This window comes from Phalangium opilio, unplaced genomic scaffold (genome assembly GCF_054372755.1).
Source record: "Phalangium opilio isolate 3A_F unplaced genomic scaffold, DU_Popi_V2 ptg000329l_1, whole genome shotgun sequence".
Taxonomy (NCBI): domain Eukaryota; kingdom Metazoa; phylum Arthropoda; class Arachnida; order Opiliones; family Phalangiidae; genus Phalangium; species Phalangium opilio.
Genome location: NW_028324226.1, coordinates 1352109 through 1375384, shown reverse-complemented (window position 1 = coordinate 1375384; position 23276 = coordinate 1352109). Strand labels below are relative to the sequence as shown.

At 38.5% G+C, this 23276-nt stretch overlaps 3 protein-coding genes across 9 annotated transcripts in view; 1 reads left to right on the top strand and 2 right to left on the bottom strand.

The window, feature by feature from the left end:
* Positions 1-23276, bottom strand: part of LOC149610206 (latrophilin Cirl-like) — a 331713-nt gene that overhangs the window by 162745 nt on the left and 145692 nt on the right. The gene's annotated exons all lie outside the window — the stretch shown is intronic.
* Positions 1760-3682, bottom strand: LOC149610211 (uncharacterized). The gene has a single exon (XM_089859524.1). It carries the CDS (start codon positions 3680-3682, stop codon positions 1760-1762), a length of 1923 nt encoding a protein of 640 aa, XP_089715650.1.
* On the top strand, positions 3781-4998 carry LOC149610210 (uncharacterized). Its single transcript, XM_089859523.1, has one exon. It carries the CDS (start codon positions 3781-3783, stop codon positions 4996-4998), a length of 1218 nt encoding a protein of 405 aa, XP_089715649.1.

Below are 23276 nucleotides of genomic sequence, written 5' to 3'. Positions count from 1 at the left end.
CTTGTCATGAAGTGATTGAAGTAGGTCATAGATTCGGGGTAAAGCGACGCCAGGTGAGGCGCTGTCAAAGGCTTAGTACAGACTAAATAGGTATGAAGATGAAAGTCCTGCAAAACTAACCGAATTTAGTCAATTCTCGAACTAGCTCGAGCTGTAAGTCCATAGAATTACGATGTATAGATAGTGTCATACTTATGGAGCATATCTAACAAACTTATGATAGTAGCCTGAGAATGGAATAATTAACAAGCGCAAAAGAAAAAAAAGGTAAAAATTGAACCGGTTTTCACTGATAAAAACCGAAGAAGAAAAAGAAAGAACTGAATTTGATTAACTTATTCTTTGTCAATATTCTGATAGACTTAAATAGTAGGTATCATTCCAACCTAATCTTAAATTTTGCTTTTTAACGAAACTCAATTTCTATATACATCGTCGTGAGACTATATAATTGGCGCAATCTTAATTCCTGACGCATGTCCGGTATATAAAAAAAACGCGAACTTTAGCTTAATGTCAATTAAATGAAACGTTATTTTTATATTACAAATAAATAACTTCACTGATCGTAAATACCTCTGAAGACGAAGCAAAAAACAAAAAAAAATACCTTCTTAAATTCACCATTCGCACGAAAGATTCCGATAATTCGAAGTTTATAACCTGGGGGGATATTTCAAAAAAATGTATGAGGGGCCATCGGTTTTAGGGGGAACTTTCTAAAACATCATCAAGGATCAATCTAGATTCTAGAGCATTACTTCGGTAAGTAATTATCTTTTCCCCCACTGCGATCTCGTCGTCAGTGTGTTCTTGCCGCCGACATGCATTTTTTACATGCAAGCTCTTGATATAATTGCATCGGTATACCTGAGATGCATGGGTAGAGAGAAACAATGTCAACCGCGATTAAAACACCTGGAACGCGAGCGAGTCTATAAGGGATCGAACCTCGGAACCATAAAAAGAGCGCATTTAGGGAACGTTTTTCTTTTTCTTTTGGGGGTGTCGATTATCGGAGGTAGAAATTAGATTTATTTTTCGTTGTTTGTCCTCCTACTATTTACTGGTTCTTTGGCTTTGGGAGAGCTGCTTAATTATTGCTACCAATCGGACTGAAACAATTGGTAGCGCGCGGGAAATTAACTAGTTTAGTTTCTTCGATATTAGTTTCGACGGCGTTGATTTAACTTAAACAAAGTATGGAGACTTGGTTTTTTTTACTAAAATATTTTATTAGTGAAAAGTCCTTTTTTTAGCACAACCTTTCGGTAGCGAGTTTATTTTCGATCTGATTTTTTTTTACCTGGGGTCCTGGCTCCCTCCTTCCTTTACCTATACCCCTTTTCTTTGGGGATTAAGAGAAACCTCTCTTTTTTGGACAGGCCCATGACGAAGCAAAGTTTTCCACTACGTCATGGGTCCTCTATTGAAAACCCAACGTTGGTTTCATCCAGTTTAGGACCACCACGCTTTTCTTTGAAAGGAAGATTTTCAATGGTTTCTTTATAGGGGAGAGAGCCTGAAAATTCCCCAGTTTACAAGATTGTGTTTTATGATAAAAATAGTAAAAAAGGGAATACATGAATATATATACATTTTTACATGAATTTGAAATCTTAGTTTTTATGATTATTATTTTGGTGAATTTTAAGTATTAATTACATTTAAAGAAAGTTAATTTAGAATATATACGTCCATTATTTTACACTCCCCCGGATAATACTGAAAATTTAATGTTGAAAGTATTATCCTAAGGTTATTGCGCGACATCAGTTATTTCTAAATTACAAAGTTGTTTTAATGAACGTCTAATGGTCGAGCCATTTGTTGTTTTAACTATACAAGAACGGTTATTTCCGTCTCGACCTTTAACCATTTCAATTACGCGACCGAGTTTCCACATGTGGCGTTTTAATTTATCGTCCACAATTATGACTACATCGTTTTCTTTAATTTCACTAACTTTTTTAGGCGTTTCACCATAGTGAGCCGTTCTTAAATTCATTAAATATTCTTTCCTAAACCTATTCCAAAATTTATTGATCAACAATTCTCTATATTTTATTCTTTTCGTTAATTCCACACGTGAAGTGGTTACATTTTTTAAATTTTGGTTTAAGGGTGGTAAAGCAGTTAATCTGCGACCTATAAGAAGTTCAGCGGGTGACAATGGGGTAGGTTCATTTACGTCACTATACACGTAAGTGATCGGGCGCGAGTTTATTATAGCTTCAGTTTCTATAATAGCTGTTTGCATTTCATTGTATGTTAGGGAGGAATTTCCTATATTCTTTTTAAGCGCTGTTTTGGTGGACTTTACTAGGATCTCCCACCATCCTCCATACCAAGCGGCCCTTTCTATTATATACTTCCATGTTATGCCATGCGTGCCAAAAAACTCCCCTAGTTTATCCACATTTAAATTTTGCCAGATTAATTTTAGGTCAGCGTCTGCCCTTTTAAATGTCTTGGCGTTATCCGTGTAGATAACGCTCGGTACCCCTCTTCTTGCTACTATTCTTTTAAATGCTAGCAGAAAGTCGTCGGTGCTAAGAGATGGTATTAACTCAAGGTGGATCGCACGAGTAACGGCGCAAGTGGCTAGACAAATGTAAGATTTACTCATTTTGTCTCCTGTTTTAACTAGTAAGGGACCCGCGAAGTCAATTCCCATGATGGAAAAGGGGGGGCATTCATTTATTCTGTCGTGGGGCAACGGTGCTATAGGGGTGTCCCCTGATTTAACGCTTAATTTTTTGCACGTCAGACAAGCCTTGACAACAGACCTTGCTAATTGTCGGCTAGCTGGTATCCAATATCTTTCCCGAAGTTGCACTATTGTGTCATTAATGCCTCCGTGTTGCACTTGTTTGTGACTTCTGATCATAAGCAATTTAGCAAATTTTTCATTTTTGTTTAGGAGTATTGGGTGTTTTTCTATATAGTTCATGTTTGATTCAGCTAAACGCCCACCTACACAAATAAGTCCCTGGTGGTTAAGGATGGGTTGGAGAGTGGCTAAATTTGAATTTGGATCTATGGGTTCTCCAGCTTTTAACGCAACTAATTCGGGTGCATAAATGCTAGATTGGATTGATTTAACCCACGTGATCTCAGCTAGTCCCATTTCTTCAGCGGTTATGGGCCCACCAATTTTATTTAAGTTTTTTCCTTTGGTGTTTCTAATGAACCTCATAACATATGCTGTGATCCTTAAGTTTTTGTCTAGGGAATTGTGCCTATTTAAATCTAGTAAATGGTGAATGCCTGCCTGTTCCTTTACGTTAAGTGCTAATGACGTAACCTTCCGTCTTTCATTGGCAACAGTGGACATATCTGGATTTTCTGGACGTAGTTTTGGCCAGTGGTTTTCCGATTCTTTTAACCAGTTAGGTCCTTCCCACCAGAGTTTACAGTTCTCTAACTCTCCCCCTTTTACCCCCCTTGTTGGCAAATCCGCCGGGTTTTGTATACCTGGACAATGAAACCACGTGTTCTTGTCTGTCAGTTTTTGAATTTCGCTAGCTCTGTTAGAAATAAACGGCTTCCAATTTTTTGCGGTACCCGTTACCCAAGCTAAGGCGATTGTGGAATCAGTCCAATAATAGTGTTTTATGGCGAGGGGCTCAAAAGTGGGTTTAATGTAGTTTGTGATCCTAGCTCCTAAGAGACATCCCATTAACTCGAGTTTGGGTAGTGTGTTTAGAAACCATTTTAGGTTGGACCCTACACGGACCTTCGGGAGAACCCACAAACCAAATAAAACAGGGGTCAGTTATGCACATAGGCGTCACTCAGAAAAGGGTAGATGAAACCCTACAGAAATTCTTTGACCTTGAATCGATGGGTATCAATAGTCAAGAGTTGAAAGAAACAACCGACGACGATACGGTCACAAATTTTTGTGATGAAATCAAATTTAACGGGGAAAGGTATGTGGTTAAGTTTCCTTGGAAATGCCCAAAAGAATTATTGCCCAATAACGAGCAAATAGCTAAAAAACGAGTTATGGGGTTGATTAAAAAATTTGAGAAGGACCCAGCCTATTTTGAAAAGTATAAAGGAGTCATTGAAGAACAGATAGAGTTGGGAATTATGGAGGAGGTACCCAAAGAAAAACTAGAAGGCCCCCTACCTGGGACTTACTACATGCCCCATCAAGGTGTATGCAGAGAAGATGTCCTAACGACAAAATTAAGGGTAGTAAACGACGCTTCTTCAGGTACCCCGTCTCTAAACGATTGCCTCTCCCCTGGCCCTAACCTAAATCCCGACATACTATTATTAATATTGAGATTTCGTACAAACAAAATAGCCATAGTTTCCGATATTGAAAAGGCTTTTCTCCAGATAGCGCTAGACGAGGAAGAAAAAGATTCCACTAGATTTATTTGGGTAAAAGAAGAAGGGGAAAAGATCCTTAAAAATGAATTCAGAGTGCTCCGAATGAATAGGGTGCCCTTTGGGGTCACCTCGAGCCCCTTTTTGCTCGCGTGTACTATCAAAGTCCACATACAAAATGTAAACAATATTGACCCTAGAGTAAAACAAAAACTAGGAAACGATTTGTACGTGGACGACTTGACTACCGGAGTGAGCGAGGTTAAGGAAGGCTATGAAATCTCAGTGGAAGCCGCGTTGGTCATGCAAAAAGCAGGCATGAGGTTCAGAAAATGGGGAACGAACTCATTGGAATTAAAAGAACTTTGGGAAAATCATCCAACCACAGGTGGGAAAGAATTATTTGAAAATGAGATAGACATGAAGGAGCGAAAAATCTTAGGTCTTAGATGGGACCCCACCTTAGACACCCTATCTTACAATCTAGGTCCATTAATACAAACCTTACAAAACCCCAAAATGACAAAACGATGCATTTTAAGTGCAGTTTCCCAAATTTATGATCCCATGGGAATCATATCTCCATTCACTATAAGAGCCAAAATTCTCTTCCAAAAGTTATGGGTGGAAAAATCTAATTTCTACCTCCGATAATCGACATGGTGCCGAAACCCGGGATCGAACCAGGGACCTTTAGATTTATTTTTCGTTGTTTGTCCTCCTACTATTTACTGGTTCTTTGGCTTTGGGAGAGCTGCTTAATTATTGCTACCAATCGGACTGAAACAATTGGTAGCGCGCGGGAAATTAACTAGTTTAGTTTCTTCGATATTAGTTTCGACGGCGTTGATTTAACTTAAACAAAGTATGGAGACTTGGTTTTTTTTACTAAAATATTTTATTAGTGAAAAGTCCTTTTTTTAGCACAACCTTTCGGTAGCGAGTTTATTTTCGATCTGATTTTTTTTTACCTGGGGTCCTGGCTCCCTCCTTCCTTTACCTATACCCCTTTTCTTTGGGGATTAAGAGAAACCTCTCTTTTTTGGACAGGCCCATGACGAAGCAAAGTTTTCCACTACGTCATGGGTCCTCTTTTGAAAACCCAACGTTGGTTTCATCCAGTTTAGGACCACCACGCTTTTCTTTGAAAGGAAGATTTTCAATGGTTTCTTTATAGGGGAGAGAGCCTGAAAATTCCCCAGTTTACAAGATTGTGTTTTATGATAAAAATAGTAAAAAAGGGAATACATGAATATATATACATTTTTACATGAATTTGAAATCTTAGTTTTTATGATTATTATTTTGGTGAATTTTAAGTATTAATTACATTTAAAGAAAGTTAATTTAGAATATATACGTCCATTATTTTACAGGGGGGCCACGCCTATATTTCCAAAATAAAAGATGCATGCGCATGCAGGTCCGGTATTATTCCTGCAGGATGTAATAATAAATGAACTGACAGAATATTAATTCGATAAAGAGGACATTAAAAATATATATACAATCATATTAAACGATGATGGTATATGTTAATTTGTCAAAAAATAAAACAAGAAAACAGTGCCTTGTTTAGTATAAATTTGTTATATATTCGATTATAAATATCATAATACCTTTTATACAGGGTGTTGTTCTAAAAAGGGTGGCAGTACCGAAGTACAATGGGTTTTATAGGCGAACAATATAGTATATTTTACGGATGATCCCTTATATTAAAGCAGGAAACTGAAATATGAATTCTAATTTAATTAAGGGGTCATCCATAAAAAACTCAACATGACTTGAAACGGTGCCCCTTAGGTAAAAATGTCACAGAACTTATATTTCAGTGAAAAACTGAATTACACGATTTCTAATTTAATTAAGGGGTCATCCGTAAAACACACTAAACATAACAAACAAAACGTTGTCCCCTTATGGCAGACGTTACATTTTCGACTCAAAATTCATTTACCACTACACTTCGGTGTTGCCACCCCTTTTAAAACCACCAATGATTTACATAAATGGACGTGGAAAAACACTAATATGAAAATGTCCCTCGAGGAATTCGTTATACGTTAGGAAAATAGGAAGAATCGATAATTGAAAACACGAGCAGCAAAAATACTAGCCCTACACGTTAATTTCTCTTTGCGCCAAAAATGGATACCGTGCTCGGATAATAAATATTAAAGGGATTGAGATGGGAGTCAAGGGACGCATGCAAATTTGACGAGAGAGAGAGCGAGATAGAAAACGGATAGCCCCGGGTCTGATTAGAATTTGCAATCGGCGTGGCATCAAGAAGACTAAAACTTCCTCTACACTAATTCCAAATCCAGCAACCGCCGTATCCATGTTCTTCCATGGTAGGATTGACAGAAAAGTAGGGGGAGGGAGGTTGAACTGAACCCATAGATATCAGGAACACAGGGAGCCCAGCCAAAAATGAAAATTTCTTATAGGAATTACAAAATTTTATAAGAGAAAAAAATGTGTTTTTATAGGAAAATACTGGACTAAAATGTTCATATATAATACTATTTTGGCTTAAACTATATAGAAAGGTCTCAAAATAAGAACAAATTGGATTTTTCTTTGAAAATTCAGAGGAACTTTATTAAAATATAACATATATATAAAAAATCCTGAGCGAACTACGCAATTTCGGTGTCCAGTCAAATGTGATCTCGATAAAACAGCTTAATTTTATGATAAATTTGATGCTAAACTATACGAAAACTTCGACTAAGTTAGGCTATTAAAATTACAGGATTTCTCATGAAATTATAGGATAATATAGGATTTTATAGGAATTATAGGACCGCCGGGCTTCCAGGAAACATTAAAACAAACCTTAATAATTCGACGAGGACGAAATTAATAATTACATAACCCCTTTAAAGATATTTACGATATCCATGGTAGAAAACGTGGTTAACTAGAAGTTCGTGATAATCAACTCTTCGAAGGGCTGCTAAAAGTCACCCATACTAAACCGTATATACCTAATGCATCCAACAACCCATGCAGGCTACATTTCCACCACCCCAATCTGATTGTAATTGATTCTAACAGACGTCACGTCTAGTTTGCGTATAATCACACGTTCGCTTGGAAATGAACATGTCTTTTTTTACTCTTTCTTCTCAAAGTTCTCTTTTTACCGACTTGACACTACTCAATAGGTATAACGTGTAGCGCCCACTGATGGCCCAGGGAAAGGTGGACTGAAGAGAGAAAGAGAGAGACAGAGAGAGAGAGGTCTATCACGCAGCAGGAATATATTAACATAGATTCTCCCTTAAACACTCGGGACAGACGTAAACTCATATCCGGGTTCGATGTTACATCCTCGACAAATATGTATATGAAAAGACGAAAGAAGAAGAAGAAAAATAAGAGTTGCCCTTTAGAAGCAATGGCTTCAACCAAGAAGCGATATGTAGTTTACTAGGGAGATGGTATAAGATGCCTAAGTATTCGCGAGCCATAGTCCCAGTCCCCCTTTCAAAATACAAGGGGGGACGTAAAAGAAGGCCGGGCTATTTCGCCTCTCCTCAGTCGGAAAATACGTAATTTTAATCATTCGCGTCGCGCTTACGCGAGTTTTCAAGAACCAATGAGATGCTGGTTGTAATTTAGAGGCAGGGATTAACTCCGGACCTACGTTTGGACTGGAGATAAAGCTAGAACTGTGGCGAATTTGTACCTTCTCTCTAGTAAACTATATATCGCTTCTTGCTTCAACATAACCCCTAATCACGTGATATTTAAAAATTGAAAATAAAAGGCTTAACGAATATTTAACGGCACGTGGCATTACGTATTTGTTAAAGAACACACGCGCCATTTTTAAAATCAAAAATCAAGGAACAAAGGCTTAAAAGAATTTTTTAAAATTCTTTTGGCGCCTTATGGGAAAAATATCGAAAGTATTCCTTCAGAAAAGGAAAACCACAAACTCGGGACGAACCTTCGAAGATAAGCGCGCCGCGGTCTTAAGTATGCGGAGAGAAGAAGGAGAAGGAGAAGGAGAAGAAGAGCTAAGGAAGAGAATAGAAGGAAAGAATTGGCATGCATTTGGGCGGGTTGAACAAAAGCCGAGGCTTAGGGCCCGTTTCGTGTCAAATATAAGATAGCCATCCCTAAAACCCCCACTATATACTACTTCCAGAGAAGTTGTAACCTGCGGACCATATATGCTCCTCCTGCCCTGGAAGAAGAGAGAGAGAGAGAGAGAGAAGACTGCCAAGGAAAAATAAAAAGGACGTTTGGCTCATGGACAGAGAGCGAGAGAGAGTCAGGCCAAGGAGCTCACACCATCATGGAGTAAGACGGGAAGTATGTCCATGCATTATTGAACGCTCAAACTCTCAATTATTCAGGACACAGTATTTTTCTTCTCTTTCCCCAAAAAGTTCTCTCTTTCTCTTCTCTCCATTTTGGTTAAATCACCTTAGAAGAATATTTTCCTATCTAAGAGACATTCCTCATAAATTATGACCAAACCTTGTTATTACTTTAGTTTACAAGTATTATATTTAAGTATACTATAAAATATTTCTTTTAAACCTCAATTCCTCGTGCCAAGTGTTAAAGGCAACGGTGGTGGCTCGTTAAATTGTCATCTCACGGAGTTATTTATTTACCCTTCATGAGCTGTATATTTGGATTATATATATATATTTTTTTTTTCTCTTACTTGCCGGGTTCTAAATCTCTAGGTTGACGGTATAAAACAAACCGAAGCAGTAATATCTGTCACGTTTTAACACCTCCTAACGTAGGGTCGGATATAATCCCCATTTCTTTGGATGTGGGTATTTTCCGAAATTATCTTAGGGAACTAACTATCCAATCCCCGGGTTTTCTAACGGCACACACACACAAATTCAGATATTTTTCGCCTCTAGTCTACAAGCACCGCACCGCACCGCACGGCGTTGTAAGCGAAAAACATTTAACATCTGTTTAACGTCCATCTTTCCTTGCCGGAATGTAATAGTTATGGTATGATATATTAAGTCAAAGTTACTCGGTACTAAGGATCAAAGCGTTAGTGACCTTTATAGCTCCCTTTACGTATTATAAACATACTGTGTTCTAGGTCATATTAACCGCGTCATAGATGGCGTTTCTTACATTACAGCCTCATCCTTCAAAACACACCCTAGTTTACAGAAAAATATATATATATTTACATGGAAATTCGGGGTCAAAGTCACCTGACTACTACAAACGGGTGTTACGAGGGTTTAAAGCATTCTTGTAACGGTGCCTTCTAAGACTGGTTTGGGTTAATTCCGTTTTATAGATAAGACTTATTATGAGATACACATCGGGATATGTCTAACATCAAGCCGGTTTAATGGATGTTAGAATTAGAATACGTTGTTTATTTTGTTGTACAAAGACTATACAGCAAAATTAAAACATTTTTTTATAAGAAATACGCCTAGCATGCATCGTATCGCGTTCCGTAATTTAATCTAATTACGATTAGACTACTTCACTTGAACTTTTAAGGCAGACGCTAAGCCTAATTTGAATATTAAAACTGAGAAGCACGTGTGATCATTTTTCTCCCGCCAAATGCACTTGAGAGCGCGTGGGATTTTCGCGGTCAAATTCTTAAAAATCTCCGTTAAAATTGAAGAAAAAGAATTTCTTGGTCAGTCAGCTTCCGAAATTCTTGGAAAGTACCACTAATGAGAAAACGGCAATAAGATATCCTTACAAAGTACTTATCTCACGTCAATTAAGTACTGAGAGTGTTCATTTTCTAATTGCGATTCCAACCCCCTTTTCCTTGATTCTTTAATGACCCAAAAAAATCTCAAAAAATTCGAGTAGCATTTTTCTTTGATCGAATGAAGGAGAAACACGATTCTTCTTCTAAACTAAAATTAGTTTCGGACAATTCAACCATGAATGCGTTTAATTGTTCAAAATGCATCACTCGTGCAAGAATAAAAAAGAAAGATATTTAAGAAACGTCTCATAATAATTTTAAATAATTTTGCAAAGAAAAAATAAAGGCAGAACCAGTTTTATAATTAATTAAAATAGACTAATTTAATATCGTTATTTTATAATAAAAATTTCTCTTTTAAGAAAAAGGGCTCGGGATGATTAATTTTAGAAACACGCGCAAAGTAATAATTTGCGATGTAAAAATCGTGATCTCGAAATCTTATTAAAGGGAGACCGCTTCGTTAAATATTTGAAAAATCCCATGCCAAGGCTTAACAGTTGAGTAAGCACACTGCAGGCCATCTGACTTTTGACGCCGCGTTTTTAGATCAAAAAACCTTTAGTCTAATAGACTTAAAAGGGATCTTATGCATAATTTAGCTCCCCAAAATCTAATCTATACACTCTTATTTTGATATAAAGAGAGGGGCTTGAGTCATCTAATTCAAATCATTAATACGTACAAAGGTTTAAAACCCTAGAAACCAACTGAACATCTTCCAGCTTACGTAACATTAAACGTCTCAACGCGAACACGACTTAGTCCCATTTAGAGGGGTCGGAAACTTGACTCAAATTAAAATATATGTCCGGCTTTGATAATAAAAGCGGTAAGAAGGTATCCGACTACCGGTTCCCTCATCACTCTTTAGTCTGTTTTAATTTTGTCGGAGAAGAGGCGAAAGAGCAATTAAGAAGATTCAGGCGCGTACTTAATTAGCGATTTCAAGAACGCGGAGAAAGACCGTATGTATACGTAAAGACTTTTTCTCCCATCAAAAACGAGGTGGTTTCCCGCCAAATTTTCGTCGTCAAAACATGTCGCGTAAGATAACGCGGCGGCGGTTATGTTTACTTTAGCGGTAACTTTCAAAAGAAAAACAGTATACTTATAGCTACAAACCCAAGCCCAAATTATTTTAATTAAAGACAAGTTGTTTTTAATTAAGTCGATCATCATTCGGAAGTATGACTAAAAAAAATTATCCAAGTTGGCAAGTAACAATTATTTTCCTTCTTAAAACCTTATTAAGTGTGAGAAACGACGGGTTTTTAGGCTTGTTCAACAACTATAGAAAGAGAGAAGACGTGATTAAAGCTAAATGGGCAAAACCAGTTAGAGAAAATGGATCAAAAAAGTACTACCACTAACTCTTCTAGAAGGCGAAAGAGAGAGAGAGAGAGAGAGCAAAAATGAGTTTCTTTTTTTTCTACCGTATATAGAGTCGTTATCCTTTATCTCACGCTCCTCGAAATACCTCCTAAAACCTATAGGTCAAATAGGGGTCAAGAGGGGTTGCAACGTACCACATGGTAACTGGAACGATAAGCAGTAGTCTCGAATAACACATACCCTTTTAGTAAATTCCTAAACCTTTATAGCTGAAATTTTAGGCTGAAAGGGAGGTAACTATATCGTTCAGAGGCGATTGAAAAATATATATTTACAGGGTGTTACTAAAAAAGGGTGGTATCGTGGGCGGTTTTGAGTCATAAATGTAACTTCTATTGCATTTTTCCCTAAGGCCACCGTTCACAAGTGTGTTTTACGGATGATCCCTTAATTAAATTAGAAATAATTGTCTTTCAGTTTCTTGCTTAAATTTAAGGGGTCATTCGTAAAACCGGTGTTCCTTAAAGGGCATGCAAAATGTCGCGGCACATTTTCGACTCAAAATTGATTTCCCATATAGAACCCACTGAAACGTCGGTCCTACAATTACCCTTTTTGGAGTCCTCACCCTGTATTTTTCGACACTCCTCCCAAAACTCAAAACGTACACTCATGGTAGGGCGAAAAAAAAAATCATCAGTATTTTTCAAGTATTCCAGGAAACCAAAAACCTCTTCATAGATCAATCACTTTAATTGATTTAAAAAGGAACTGGGCATATTTTGGAGTAAAAAATGTCTGAGAGGCCGAAAATCTTCGCAACATGGTAAGCAAACACCAGACCGGAAAACCTAATTATACCGCTTCGTTTGACTACTAAAGATTTGCAACGAATATACAGGGTGTTTCTGATAAGTCTGCCCCATAAATTAAGGGGGATGTTCTTTGGCAAATGAATTTTGAGTCGAAAATGTAGCTTCTATCTCCATTTTGCCGTCCGGGTCACTGTTCTTGAAGTTAAGATTGGATGGTGTATTTTACGGATGACCCCTTAAATTTAATTAAGAAACTGATTTAGATAAAGATTTCTAATTTAATAAAGGGGCCATCCCTAAAACACTCAAATGATAACTCGAAAACAGTGCCCCGAACGGAAAAAATGGAGATAGAAGTTACATTTTCGACTCAAAATCGTGCACCCCCTTAATTTCTGCCGGACTTATCATGTCAGAAACACCCTGTATATAAGTATCCATAGGGTTATTCCTACAGTCTTCCTACTACTACTTCCTATACTACTATAATCCTACTGCAGAGTCCCTAAAGCCCTTATCGTTACCAATTAGGGTATACGCCTACAAGTTCCAAAGTGTAGTAATTAAATCCATAAACCTTTTAATAAGGAGGGCGAAAATATATCGAAAATTAGAGAGGAACCAAAATATAATATATATATTGCGCGACGCAAACTCTGAACCGCTCTGAACGCACCAAGCTAGCTGGGTTGGGTGGGTATACGTAATTTTGAAGGCTGCGGGCCGTAACTAAACAAGACTTCGCGCCTCGATAATTTTAATTAAGAATGATATACGAAATAATAATTATAATTCGGAAGTTAGGTATAGAGAGAAAAAGAAAAAATAAATATAATAATTTTGACCAGCTCGCCAAGGTAGAGAAAGAGTGAGAGGGAGGTCAAACACGAGTCACCGGACGCCCGAGTCGAATTCAAACCCTCTCCGTGGAGGTCTGGAGGAAAGGAACCGAGGCTTACTTTGCACCAAGGCTTAAAACGGAATGGGGAGGGGGGGGGACTAATTTCGAGTAAGGTCAGCTAGGGCACAGGGACAAAGGTAAGAATTCCTGGCGGGAAATTTTGCAATCGAATTAAGGTAAGAGACGGTATATTTCCATGAAGCAAAGCAAAGGAAAGGAAAGGAAACCCAACCATCTGAATGCGAAGAAAACAACAAAACAAAGCTCTTCCTAATGCTTCTCGACACTGTTACCTTTTAATAAATCATCGGTTCATTTGGCGGAATCAAAATTTCACCCGGATGTATTATAGTAAGTATACATGTCTACAACGTACACTAATTAATAAATTACGCAAAATTTATTCGAGCGAGTTATATATATATATTTTAAGCCCGGAGAATTTTCGTCGTGATTTATTGGTAGTTGAATGCTTTAACCGGTCGTACCCTCCTTACTCGATATTACGAAACAACGGTTAAAGCAGAAATAAACGATGCTGGAAAATTCGCCAAGGCTTAACGAAAGTATACATACCCTTTCCTTTCGTCGACTATAGTATATACGCAATAACAAGACGAAAATGAGACCATCCCACCACCTAACCAAGCTTTCTTAATCATAATGTAGCTAGGCGCACTTGAGTATAACTCTACTTTCTTTCTATGAGATGTAACTTCGCGTATTTGGCCGGGCCTTTCCCTAAGTGCACTTGAATTTGGGTTAAAGATAACGTAGGTCAAAGTAGAACCAACTTATTTTTGATGATGTAAAATTGGGTATTTGGGCCTTCCCTAAGTGAACTTGAATTTAGTAAAAGATGATGTAGGTCAAAGTTGAATCAACTTATATTTGATGATTGTAACCAGGGGTATGTTGTGGAGTTTTATCCTGGTGGGGACTGACTGGCCTAGGGGCCCCACACCAGGGTTGGCACAGTGGTAACCAGTCCGGTTTTATCCACCTGGATTAAACCGGTTTAATCCACGTTGAAAAATCCAGGGAAAATTCCGGACTTTTCAAAAAATCATTGTTTAAAAAAGAAACGTTTCTTTTCTTAGCCAAAATTGATGTTTTTCCTTTTTATTTGTGAAAACATACAGTTACCAATAGAACTAAGTATATAATAGTGTCAGTATCTAGTATTTATGAATATTTATTTCTCATTATTCTGAGTATTAAGGTATCTGTTTATTTTAACTAGTTTTTCTGCTTTTTCATACCCTAATCTATTTCTGAGATTGGTCCAAACCAGTCCATACGTGGAGAATAATCTTTCTATACCCGCTGAACTTGCTGGGCAAGACAAAAGTGAAGATACAAAATTACAAAATTCCACCATAAGATTAGAGTTTTCATTTTCAGGCTTTTGTTTAGATGCCAAATATAGCCACCACTTTTTAGGCAGAATGTTGTCTATCACCTCCTTTTTGAGCAAGGTTTCTGGGTATAGATCCGCATCTTGTATTTTAAATGCCATTGCAAGTGGCAAGAAAGTTTCATACTTTTCAGACAGCCAATTTTCTGCAATCTCTTCTTCTTTAGAGGTCAAGCGTAGCCCTTTATATCTTGGGTCCAACATATTAGCTACCAAATGACAGGGGTGGATTGCATCTTCATATCGTTTCTTAATGGAGTTTTTATAATCTGTAAATTGGTCATTCTCTTGGAGGTTTTTCCATACTTCAACGGCTTCACTAAGACCACAATTGTCAGACTGCAACCTGTTTAAACAGCAACTGACAACTTCTAACTGCTTAGCCATGTGAAGGGCTCCATGATATATTTGAAAATTATCCAAAATTCTTTCTATGTTCCTTTCAAGCTCATTGGGGTACTCTGCTCTAATTTCTAAATATTTATTATAGTTAGCCACATACGAAGATACTGCTGCTTCTTGGCTATTCCATCTTGTATCATTGGGTAATTGGGGCATTTTTCCATCTTTAGCCAGTAACCAACCTCTGGGCTGGTGATGATTTCTGAAATATTTATTTACTTCCACTAAATGTTTTAGCACTGTTTTAGGGGTAACTTCTTTTTCTAGCAAGTTCATGTAATGTGCGCTACAGCCATACGTTATCAATTGTGGATGGTCTTTTTCCAAATCTCTTCTCATCTTTTTCATCTTATTTTCATTGTCCGTGACAATAGCAAAAACCTTGAGATGATATTTTTCTTCTACTAACTTCATAGATTTTAAAGCTGCTTCTTTACAGTAGTCACTGCTCTTCCTTTCTTCAGCTGAATCTTCAGAATTTAAGAGAAACACATGCTGACCAGTGTGTATGCTACTAGCAAGAATTGGGTCGTTTTTACAACTGGACCATCCATCTTGCATTAATGTAATGGTAATGAACTTATTATTTTTCAGATCTGCTTGAAGAGCAGAATCTACATCTTCAGCCACTTCGTCTAGCAATTTTCCAGCCAAGTCCTTTCTATTTGGTGGAATGTACCCTGGGCGCATTTGTTTCATCATTTCTATGTAGTATACACTTTCAGCTGTATTGAAAGCAATGTTGTTGCTGAAGAAAAATTTAGCAATTGATTTATCAATAGCATGTTTTTGAGATGCGGTAGTTTGAACTCCATATTCTGTTATTCGTGACTGATTACTAGGTTTCAGTAACTTCAACTGGGCCTTCTTCAATTTGTCCAATTGACCAAATGTAGGACTAGGGCTAGGTGTAGCGGGAGCAGAAGAAGAAGAAGTTGAAAATGACAGTTCATCAGCAAAAGATAAACTTTCACTGGTACTTAGAGCTGCAGGAGACAATTCTGAAGAACAAGGTGACCAGGTTCCAATTTCAGTGTTACCCCTCGGGTTTCTTTTTGTGCATTTTTCCAAATGAGAACGAATCCTTTCTGCTCTTGCACTAACTTCAGCTCCACAATGTTTGCATTTGGCTTTTGAACTTAATGAAGAACCATCGTTATCATCTTCATTTGGGAGTTTATCTACTTCCATCCATACTGGATCAATTTTCCTTCCACCACTATGATGCCCACCCGCTTTAGGCATGATAAAAAACTATCTAGTATTGTTAGTTTTACGGTTTTTATCTTTTTACAGAAAGTACAGCTATACAAAACATCTAAGATGAGTTATAAACACAAAGTGGCTAAGTGAGACTGATTTTCTAATAGTACTGTATGTAGCAGACGACGGCTTATGATTCAAGAGTGCAGGAAATAAGCAAAAAAACTGTTACTTGCTTATTTCTGGCACACCTAGGAGTAATTTTTGAAAAATCCGGATAAAACCGAAAAATCCGGTTTTAACCAGCAAAAAACCAGACCAGTGGACTTTTCAGGAAAAATCCGGTTTTTTGCCAACCCTGCCCCACACACACATACAGCCATGATTTTACTTGATATTTACTTTAATATGGGCCCAATGTATTGCAGTGCCCAGGGGTCTGCAATGCTGTTAAGACTCCACTGTTTAAGGGAACATTTGTACAACAGGGACTGTGGTATGCATATTTCTGTTTTCAAAAATATATGCTCAAACACAGACGAGGCCCGTCGACCAATAAAGGCCCATAGCAACGAACTGTTACTTAACATCAAAGCCCGAGCCTAAAGGGTAGCTATTAAAACAGCCATAACCTAATATAACCAAGCATGAAATAAGCCTAAAGTCCCCGTCCCCCTCAGTCTAAAAACTAACTCTACTCTGGAAGGAAAAGGATGTTATAAAAACCATTCAATCATTTTCTGGTACAATATTATCGTATATATATATATAGGAACTGGTACCGTCCATGGTCATATAGTCGTGACACGAGGGTTCCCGCCACGAGGAAATTAAATTACGCGCCTTTTTTCTTTTTGATTACAATCTTGAAATTGGTAGATTTCCAACAGAAACCAAGTAAAATTTCATACGGTTCTAAGGTTGCGTTTTTACTATAGAAATAAAGGCAAGCTAGCGCGGCAAAGTCTGTATTCTTTTTTTCATAATAGCCTGCTTCACCAAAAGAGAACGGGCGTTCGCGGAAAAAGTTTGTTCCATGGCAGCTATAGGATCGAGAAAGTAGCTTCATTACTGGGCACCAAACTCGACGGGGAAGCCCAGGATAAAAATGGAAGAGGCTGGGAGGCAATATTCTCATATTGAATTATCGGAAGAGAGTCAGGGGGATGGAGAACAATAGGGTTTTCGCAGAGAGAAGATGAAAAAAAAAGGAAACCGTTCTCTGGTGAAGCTTGCTTTCCTTAAAGAATAATTTTGAGCGACGTATAGTAAGTTTCCTTAAATAAAAAAATCCTCCTCTTTCTTCATCCAAAAATAAGTTTATGAAATTGTTTTCAATTTTCAAATGCTTAGTTTAATAATTGTTATACTAACGCGCTTTATATTGTAAACCTCAAATGCAATTAAAGCCCATGATGTACTTAAGAACACGTTTGATAATTTTGTCACGGTAATTGTTATACCCCCACGAAGATCTGGTCTCATCTTAGAAGAGGTAGGACCGACATTCCTCTTTTCTAAGAAGCAAGCAAGTAAGTATTCGTGAAGTGTCCGATTTAAGTATGACGGATTGTTCAAAATGAGAGAGAGAGAGCGCGCTACCGTGGTCTATAGCGACTTTCTAAAGGTTTAAAAATGAGTGGAAAATGACTCTTTGTAACATCTAATTACTTACTGGACAGATAGTTGAAATCCCCCGCGTGGATTACCAACCATATCAATCAAGAAAGAACTTTTACAAATCCAGCAACCCTAGCTATAGAGCAACCACGTGAGAAACATTCCGAACAATAAAATAAAATTAATTTAGAAATAATCTAAGAGAACTCGTTTAGTTAAGTGTCGTATTTCTTACTGATGAAAATTTACGATAGCTTCGAAGTAATTTCCTTTTACTAGATTTGCAAAAGCTCTGGGCAGCTTTTCAATAAGAACTTTTGACACAAAGATTTATCGGTGCCATGCATTAGAAGGCCTATTTTTAGGTCTAACACTATATATTCCATCATTCCCCAATATCCTCTCCCTCCTCCTCCTCCTCTCTCTCTCTCTCTCTCTCTGGAAAATGTTATTATTCATCCGATGCACGGACCACGGCATCTACTGTATACTTCTACTTAACACCGTAGAAAAAGGACTTACAGGGAGTGGTCTTCCTGGCCGGTCAAGTCACGCCGGGTGCACGATGGATATCCATCAAGAATTCGTACAATCTTCACACGAAAATTCATGCAGATAAATACGAAGGTCCGAACGCTAACTAAACACTTGCTAAAATAACAATTCGTGTTTGGATTGAATAAATTCAGGCGGCATTATTCGGGAGCAATGATGAGAAGCTAGACCTTGCATGCGGCGCACTAGTCTACAAGTCTACAACTTCATCTATCCGGATGAGGGACCCACCACAGGGCAGTGTAGATAGGGTACCCACATGCAGGGTCGAGACTCAGATGGGGTCTCTCCCTTTTGACCTTTTAACCTTATTTTATTTTTTTTTATAATTCTTTTCACCCTAAAAGTTCACTGGACTGGATCTTAAACTCGTAGATATTTTACCAGTAGGTAACGTCGGGTAAAGGAATACCCTGGTACGAATTTCCGGAGGCAGGGGGTTTGTGAATGTGTCGGGAACCTTTCAACTACGCCCTTTTTCCATAAAAAAGAATTGGCTTGTTGGTAAGTGAGAGATTTTGGGGCTCCTCTCAAGGACCAGATAGATACTTGAAAGAATCTTTTTTTTATAAACACCCGGATTTTGAAGTTCCCGTCGAAAGATACAGTTACATAATACAATATTTTTTGGGGACAAAAGGACCCTCTACAACCTTTCAAAATCTTAAAAAAAGAGAACACTTTTATCAATTCACCTTTGAAAAAAAAAAAAAAATGGAGTGCAGTAGTTCAACGCTTCAAAAGTTTCAGAAGGACATAATCGAAGTATCTTTGGTTAGGAGGATTCCACTCATTTGTACAACCAACTGCACGATAAATAATTGTTGTTTTAATTATTCCCAACAGATATTTCCTCAGTTAATTACATCTTCAAAATGGCAATCACTAAACTGTAACGATCATTTACATAAACGACTAATAAATTAACTGAAAATTATCACAGCCTTGTTGTAACGGGGTTGGATTGGTCACTTGACGCGATAATGGATTACTAAACTGGCTAGCCTGGTAATTACGGTACGTCCATGATGGTACAAAATTTTCCAGAAGCTAAAATGCTACGTGGGCATAGGAAAAGGGAGATACAAGGGCCACCAAACTATTGGTAACGGTGACTTTCTTGAACTGTATGTAGGCAAAGGGGAGACGAGTTCGGAAACCATATGGCCATAAGCTGGGTTTGGTAAATTGAGGGCCTTCCTGGGGTAAAGCCGAAAAGTTTTTCTCAGGACCAACCTGGTCATCATAACGCCTCGGTTGGGGTTGAAGCTGTCGACGGACGTCCCATTGGCACCCTCCCGTCCCTGGTACACAATGAACATCGCGAAGGGGGACTCCAGGAACGTGGCCTGTTCACGAGTTTGTTGGATACAAGTCGAGACTGAGAGGGAGAGAGATGGGGATATTCGGGAGTAATTTTAGAATTAATCTCAATCCACCCTGAATACTGACTTAAAACCCATGGCCATAGCACAGTTTGCCCCAATCTGGGACGGGTATTGGCTCAATACTTAGGGACGAATTGAAAAACTTCTTGTTACCATTATAAAGGAAGATATATTTAAGGGAGGCGAAAATACGCAGCGGCTAATGTAGCGAATCCGGAGGGTACTTTGGTATACTTTGGACCGTTTCCGGGACCAAACTATCGTCCCCCCACCTCGCAAAAAAACCCCTCGCCTCGACCTCTTTCTATAGTACAGTTACCATTATAGACACTGTGTACTGGCCCGCTAAAAAATATATTTGGACTATTCGGGAATGGGATTCAACCCAAAGGACAATCGACAAGCAAAATTGTAATAGACCTTTCACAGGGTATCTCGGCTTCGAAGTATCGTAAGAATATAGCGTGACTAAATTGGTCGTAGCCTGGCCATCACGAATAAGTCAACTATAGCCAAATATTCCAAGATACAGTTTACGGATATGGAAGGCTATGACGCCAACCGAAATCGAGTTAGAATAACGATGGGATATTTGATTGGCCTGGCACGAAATCACGAGACGACCCATCTCCTACCAACGCCGCTGCCGTCTTCAAACCTACGTACAATAATTATTACGCCTCATGACTTCATGAACACTTTGGAAACGAGCTTCGTTTATCGAGCGCGTGATAGGCCAAACGCGTGTTAAAATTAAATAACAACTGGTTGAAGATTTAAACTATTTGATTCAATGCCTACGCAGCAGCTACGAAAGGGGGATTGTTTGGAATACCTTTCTCTAAGGGCTTACTATTAAACCTTCATCGTTTCTAATTGACTGAACAGACTTTAGGAATGAATGGTTGTGATTGGTTATTGTTGTAGCGAGCAGCTTTGAATATTGAATGCTATAGAGATCAAACAGCTACCGGGTTATATGTAGCGCGTTATGTCGCGCGTCATCCGGCTAACGTTTAATTGACCATTGTTAGGGGAATATGAGAAAACGGGTTAAAGGGTGCTTGGTAAATCCACCCTCTATCGACTCTAATCCTATTCAACACTCCATTACGAACGCGAAGGATGTCTAACTTGGAAGGCAGCTAGCAGTGTTTCCGGAACATTTCCCGATGCCAAGTTTGGGTATATAGTGTTAATAACGGTGAAGAGAGACGTAGCCGATGATATCTTTAGTGTTTGAACTCGAATAAATTAATTCGAAAGTTCCGTCTATAGGGAATTTATTAAATTCACTCGCGAATACTGATTGAAAATAAACAGGAATATTACGAATTGGCGCGTTTCTCTCCGTTCAATACTTAAGGTGAGTTATAAATTAATTCACTATATAGTGTATACGCAAACTTGTCGTGAACATTTGATTCGAAACTGTAGCGCACGAGCGCATATACCGGCTGTGTAGGTACCGGTCGGGGTTTGAACTTTCCTTAATATCAAGCTAGGCTGCAAGGGCAAGCAAGCCCTGTCTGAAACTTTAGTCAGTTTAAACTTTAAATTAGTTAGGGGCCGAAGCTATCGACGACGGCTTATACCGTTTGCAATTTAGCGCGGCGTTACCAGGCGGGATGGAGGTCGGAAGAGACTTTTGTAGAAGTTTTGTCGTATGTGTGTGTGTGTTTTACTCCGGATGCAGCATGGAACATTGAGCCTCGTTATAAGGCTTAGCATTCCCTGGAACTAACTGCTCGATCCTATTAATTAATACGAGAGAACGTGTTTGTCACGCTTCCTATGATTTCCGCTAGAGGGTACGCTCGCTCGGACATTGTCCCAATGTTTACCAGAAGTTCCAGGTAATAGTCTCCAACTCGAATTAGGTTTAAAGTTTACACAAACATAGACAAACACTAGCCAGCGGGGCCGGGCATCTCGGATCTAACGCGTTGAACTAACTTATCCAATGAAATGTTTATCCTCTATAAAAGTTTTTAAACCTTAAGTCAATTGGCCCATATCTCTTTACATTTTAACTCTCCTATATAGGAGAAAATCGTGCTTAAAATCGTTAAAACTTTTCAGTACTCGCCGTCGACGCCGCCGCCGTTTGATTAAAGTTTGAGCAATTTATATTCTTAACAGCTTTGGCGCGAATATTTTCGTCTGTAACATCCAAGGGTTTTAAGAAAGCCGGTTCGGTGAGAGAAATACAGAGAGAGAGAGAGAGAGAGAGAGGTGATGTCTTTAATTTAAGAATTATTCCCAATGGTATGTATATACGCATATGTCATTGACTGAGCCCTTAAGACAATCAATAGAATTAACACTTTGCTAAGACTTTCTGCTCCTTATAAAAAAAAAGAATCTTCAAGACCCGGGGCAAATTTCTTTCCAGGCTTCAGACAGGGAAAGGAAACTTGCATGCAAAACTTCACAGGTGAAATTAAATTATTTAATAAATTTAAACATTAGAAGTATCCCTTCCCTCTACAAACGTACGTAGGATTCCGTCCGTCCCGCTCTAGACTTAGTTTTAAAACTTCTTGTCAATCTGGCATTGACCTTAAACTTCTTTTTTCTTCTTTAAACAGTCAGTCAGTCTCTGGTCCTCTTAAAGTTTTAGTATGAAAAATCTATTCTCTTCCCCCTCTCTCTCCCCCCTCCCCCCGAGCAATTGAATTCGAAAGTCTTCGAAAGCTTAATAGCTATACCTCCATTCCGCTATCACTTGACATTATACCAAAATAAAAATTCAACTGGTTATAAGCTAAAACTTTAGTGACAGGTGGATACGGTATTTTGGGGGGAAATCAAGCTAGGGCGATATATCGAAAAAGTTCGGAGCTAGAGAGACTGGATGGATGACTCCGAGATTGGTATAAGAAAGAAGGGGGGGGGGATGAAAAGAAATGTACAGGGGATGTCATAGTTACGCCCGATTCGAGTGTGTCCACTTAGCTAAGAGGATACGATGGGAAGAGTGTTGTTACCTAATGTATAAGGATGATCGCGTGTTTCTACCGTATTCAGCATCTTCCATGGACCAGGATCGGATCGGTGTAAGAGAGAGGAAAGAAAAAATGCGGGGAGAGTGATAATGATCAGCTAGGAGGAAAACTATTCCATCGACTACCGCTTTAGGGGTTTGCCCATCAAGCTCTGTTCGAATGATGGTCAAAAGATTCTAAGGCAAGCCTGCTAAGAAGGCGTCGTTAAAGTGGCCGAGATCACTTACTGCACATCTATCTACCTCTACCTCGTTTTTGCGCAGTTTTCCTAACAACCAAGGAGGCCAAAAGATCTAATGGAAATGACTTGGAAATGCCTAATCGAAAAACATCCCCAACAACGCAAGCCTAACTCTTGGAGCGGTATCGTCATAAGCGACATTAAAACAATAAGTATGACAATGTCGGCCAACTTCTAACTTGAAACAGCGAGCACGTATTCAGGAGGCTCGGAGAGACAAAATTCTCCGTCGAAACCGGTACCAAGCTGTGGCTCAGTATCCGAGTTCCGCACATGCGCAATTGGCGCAACAGAGAGGGAAAAA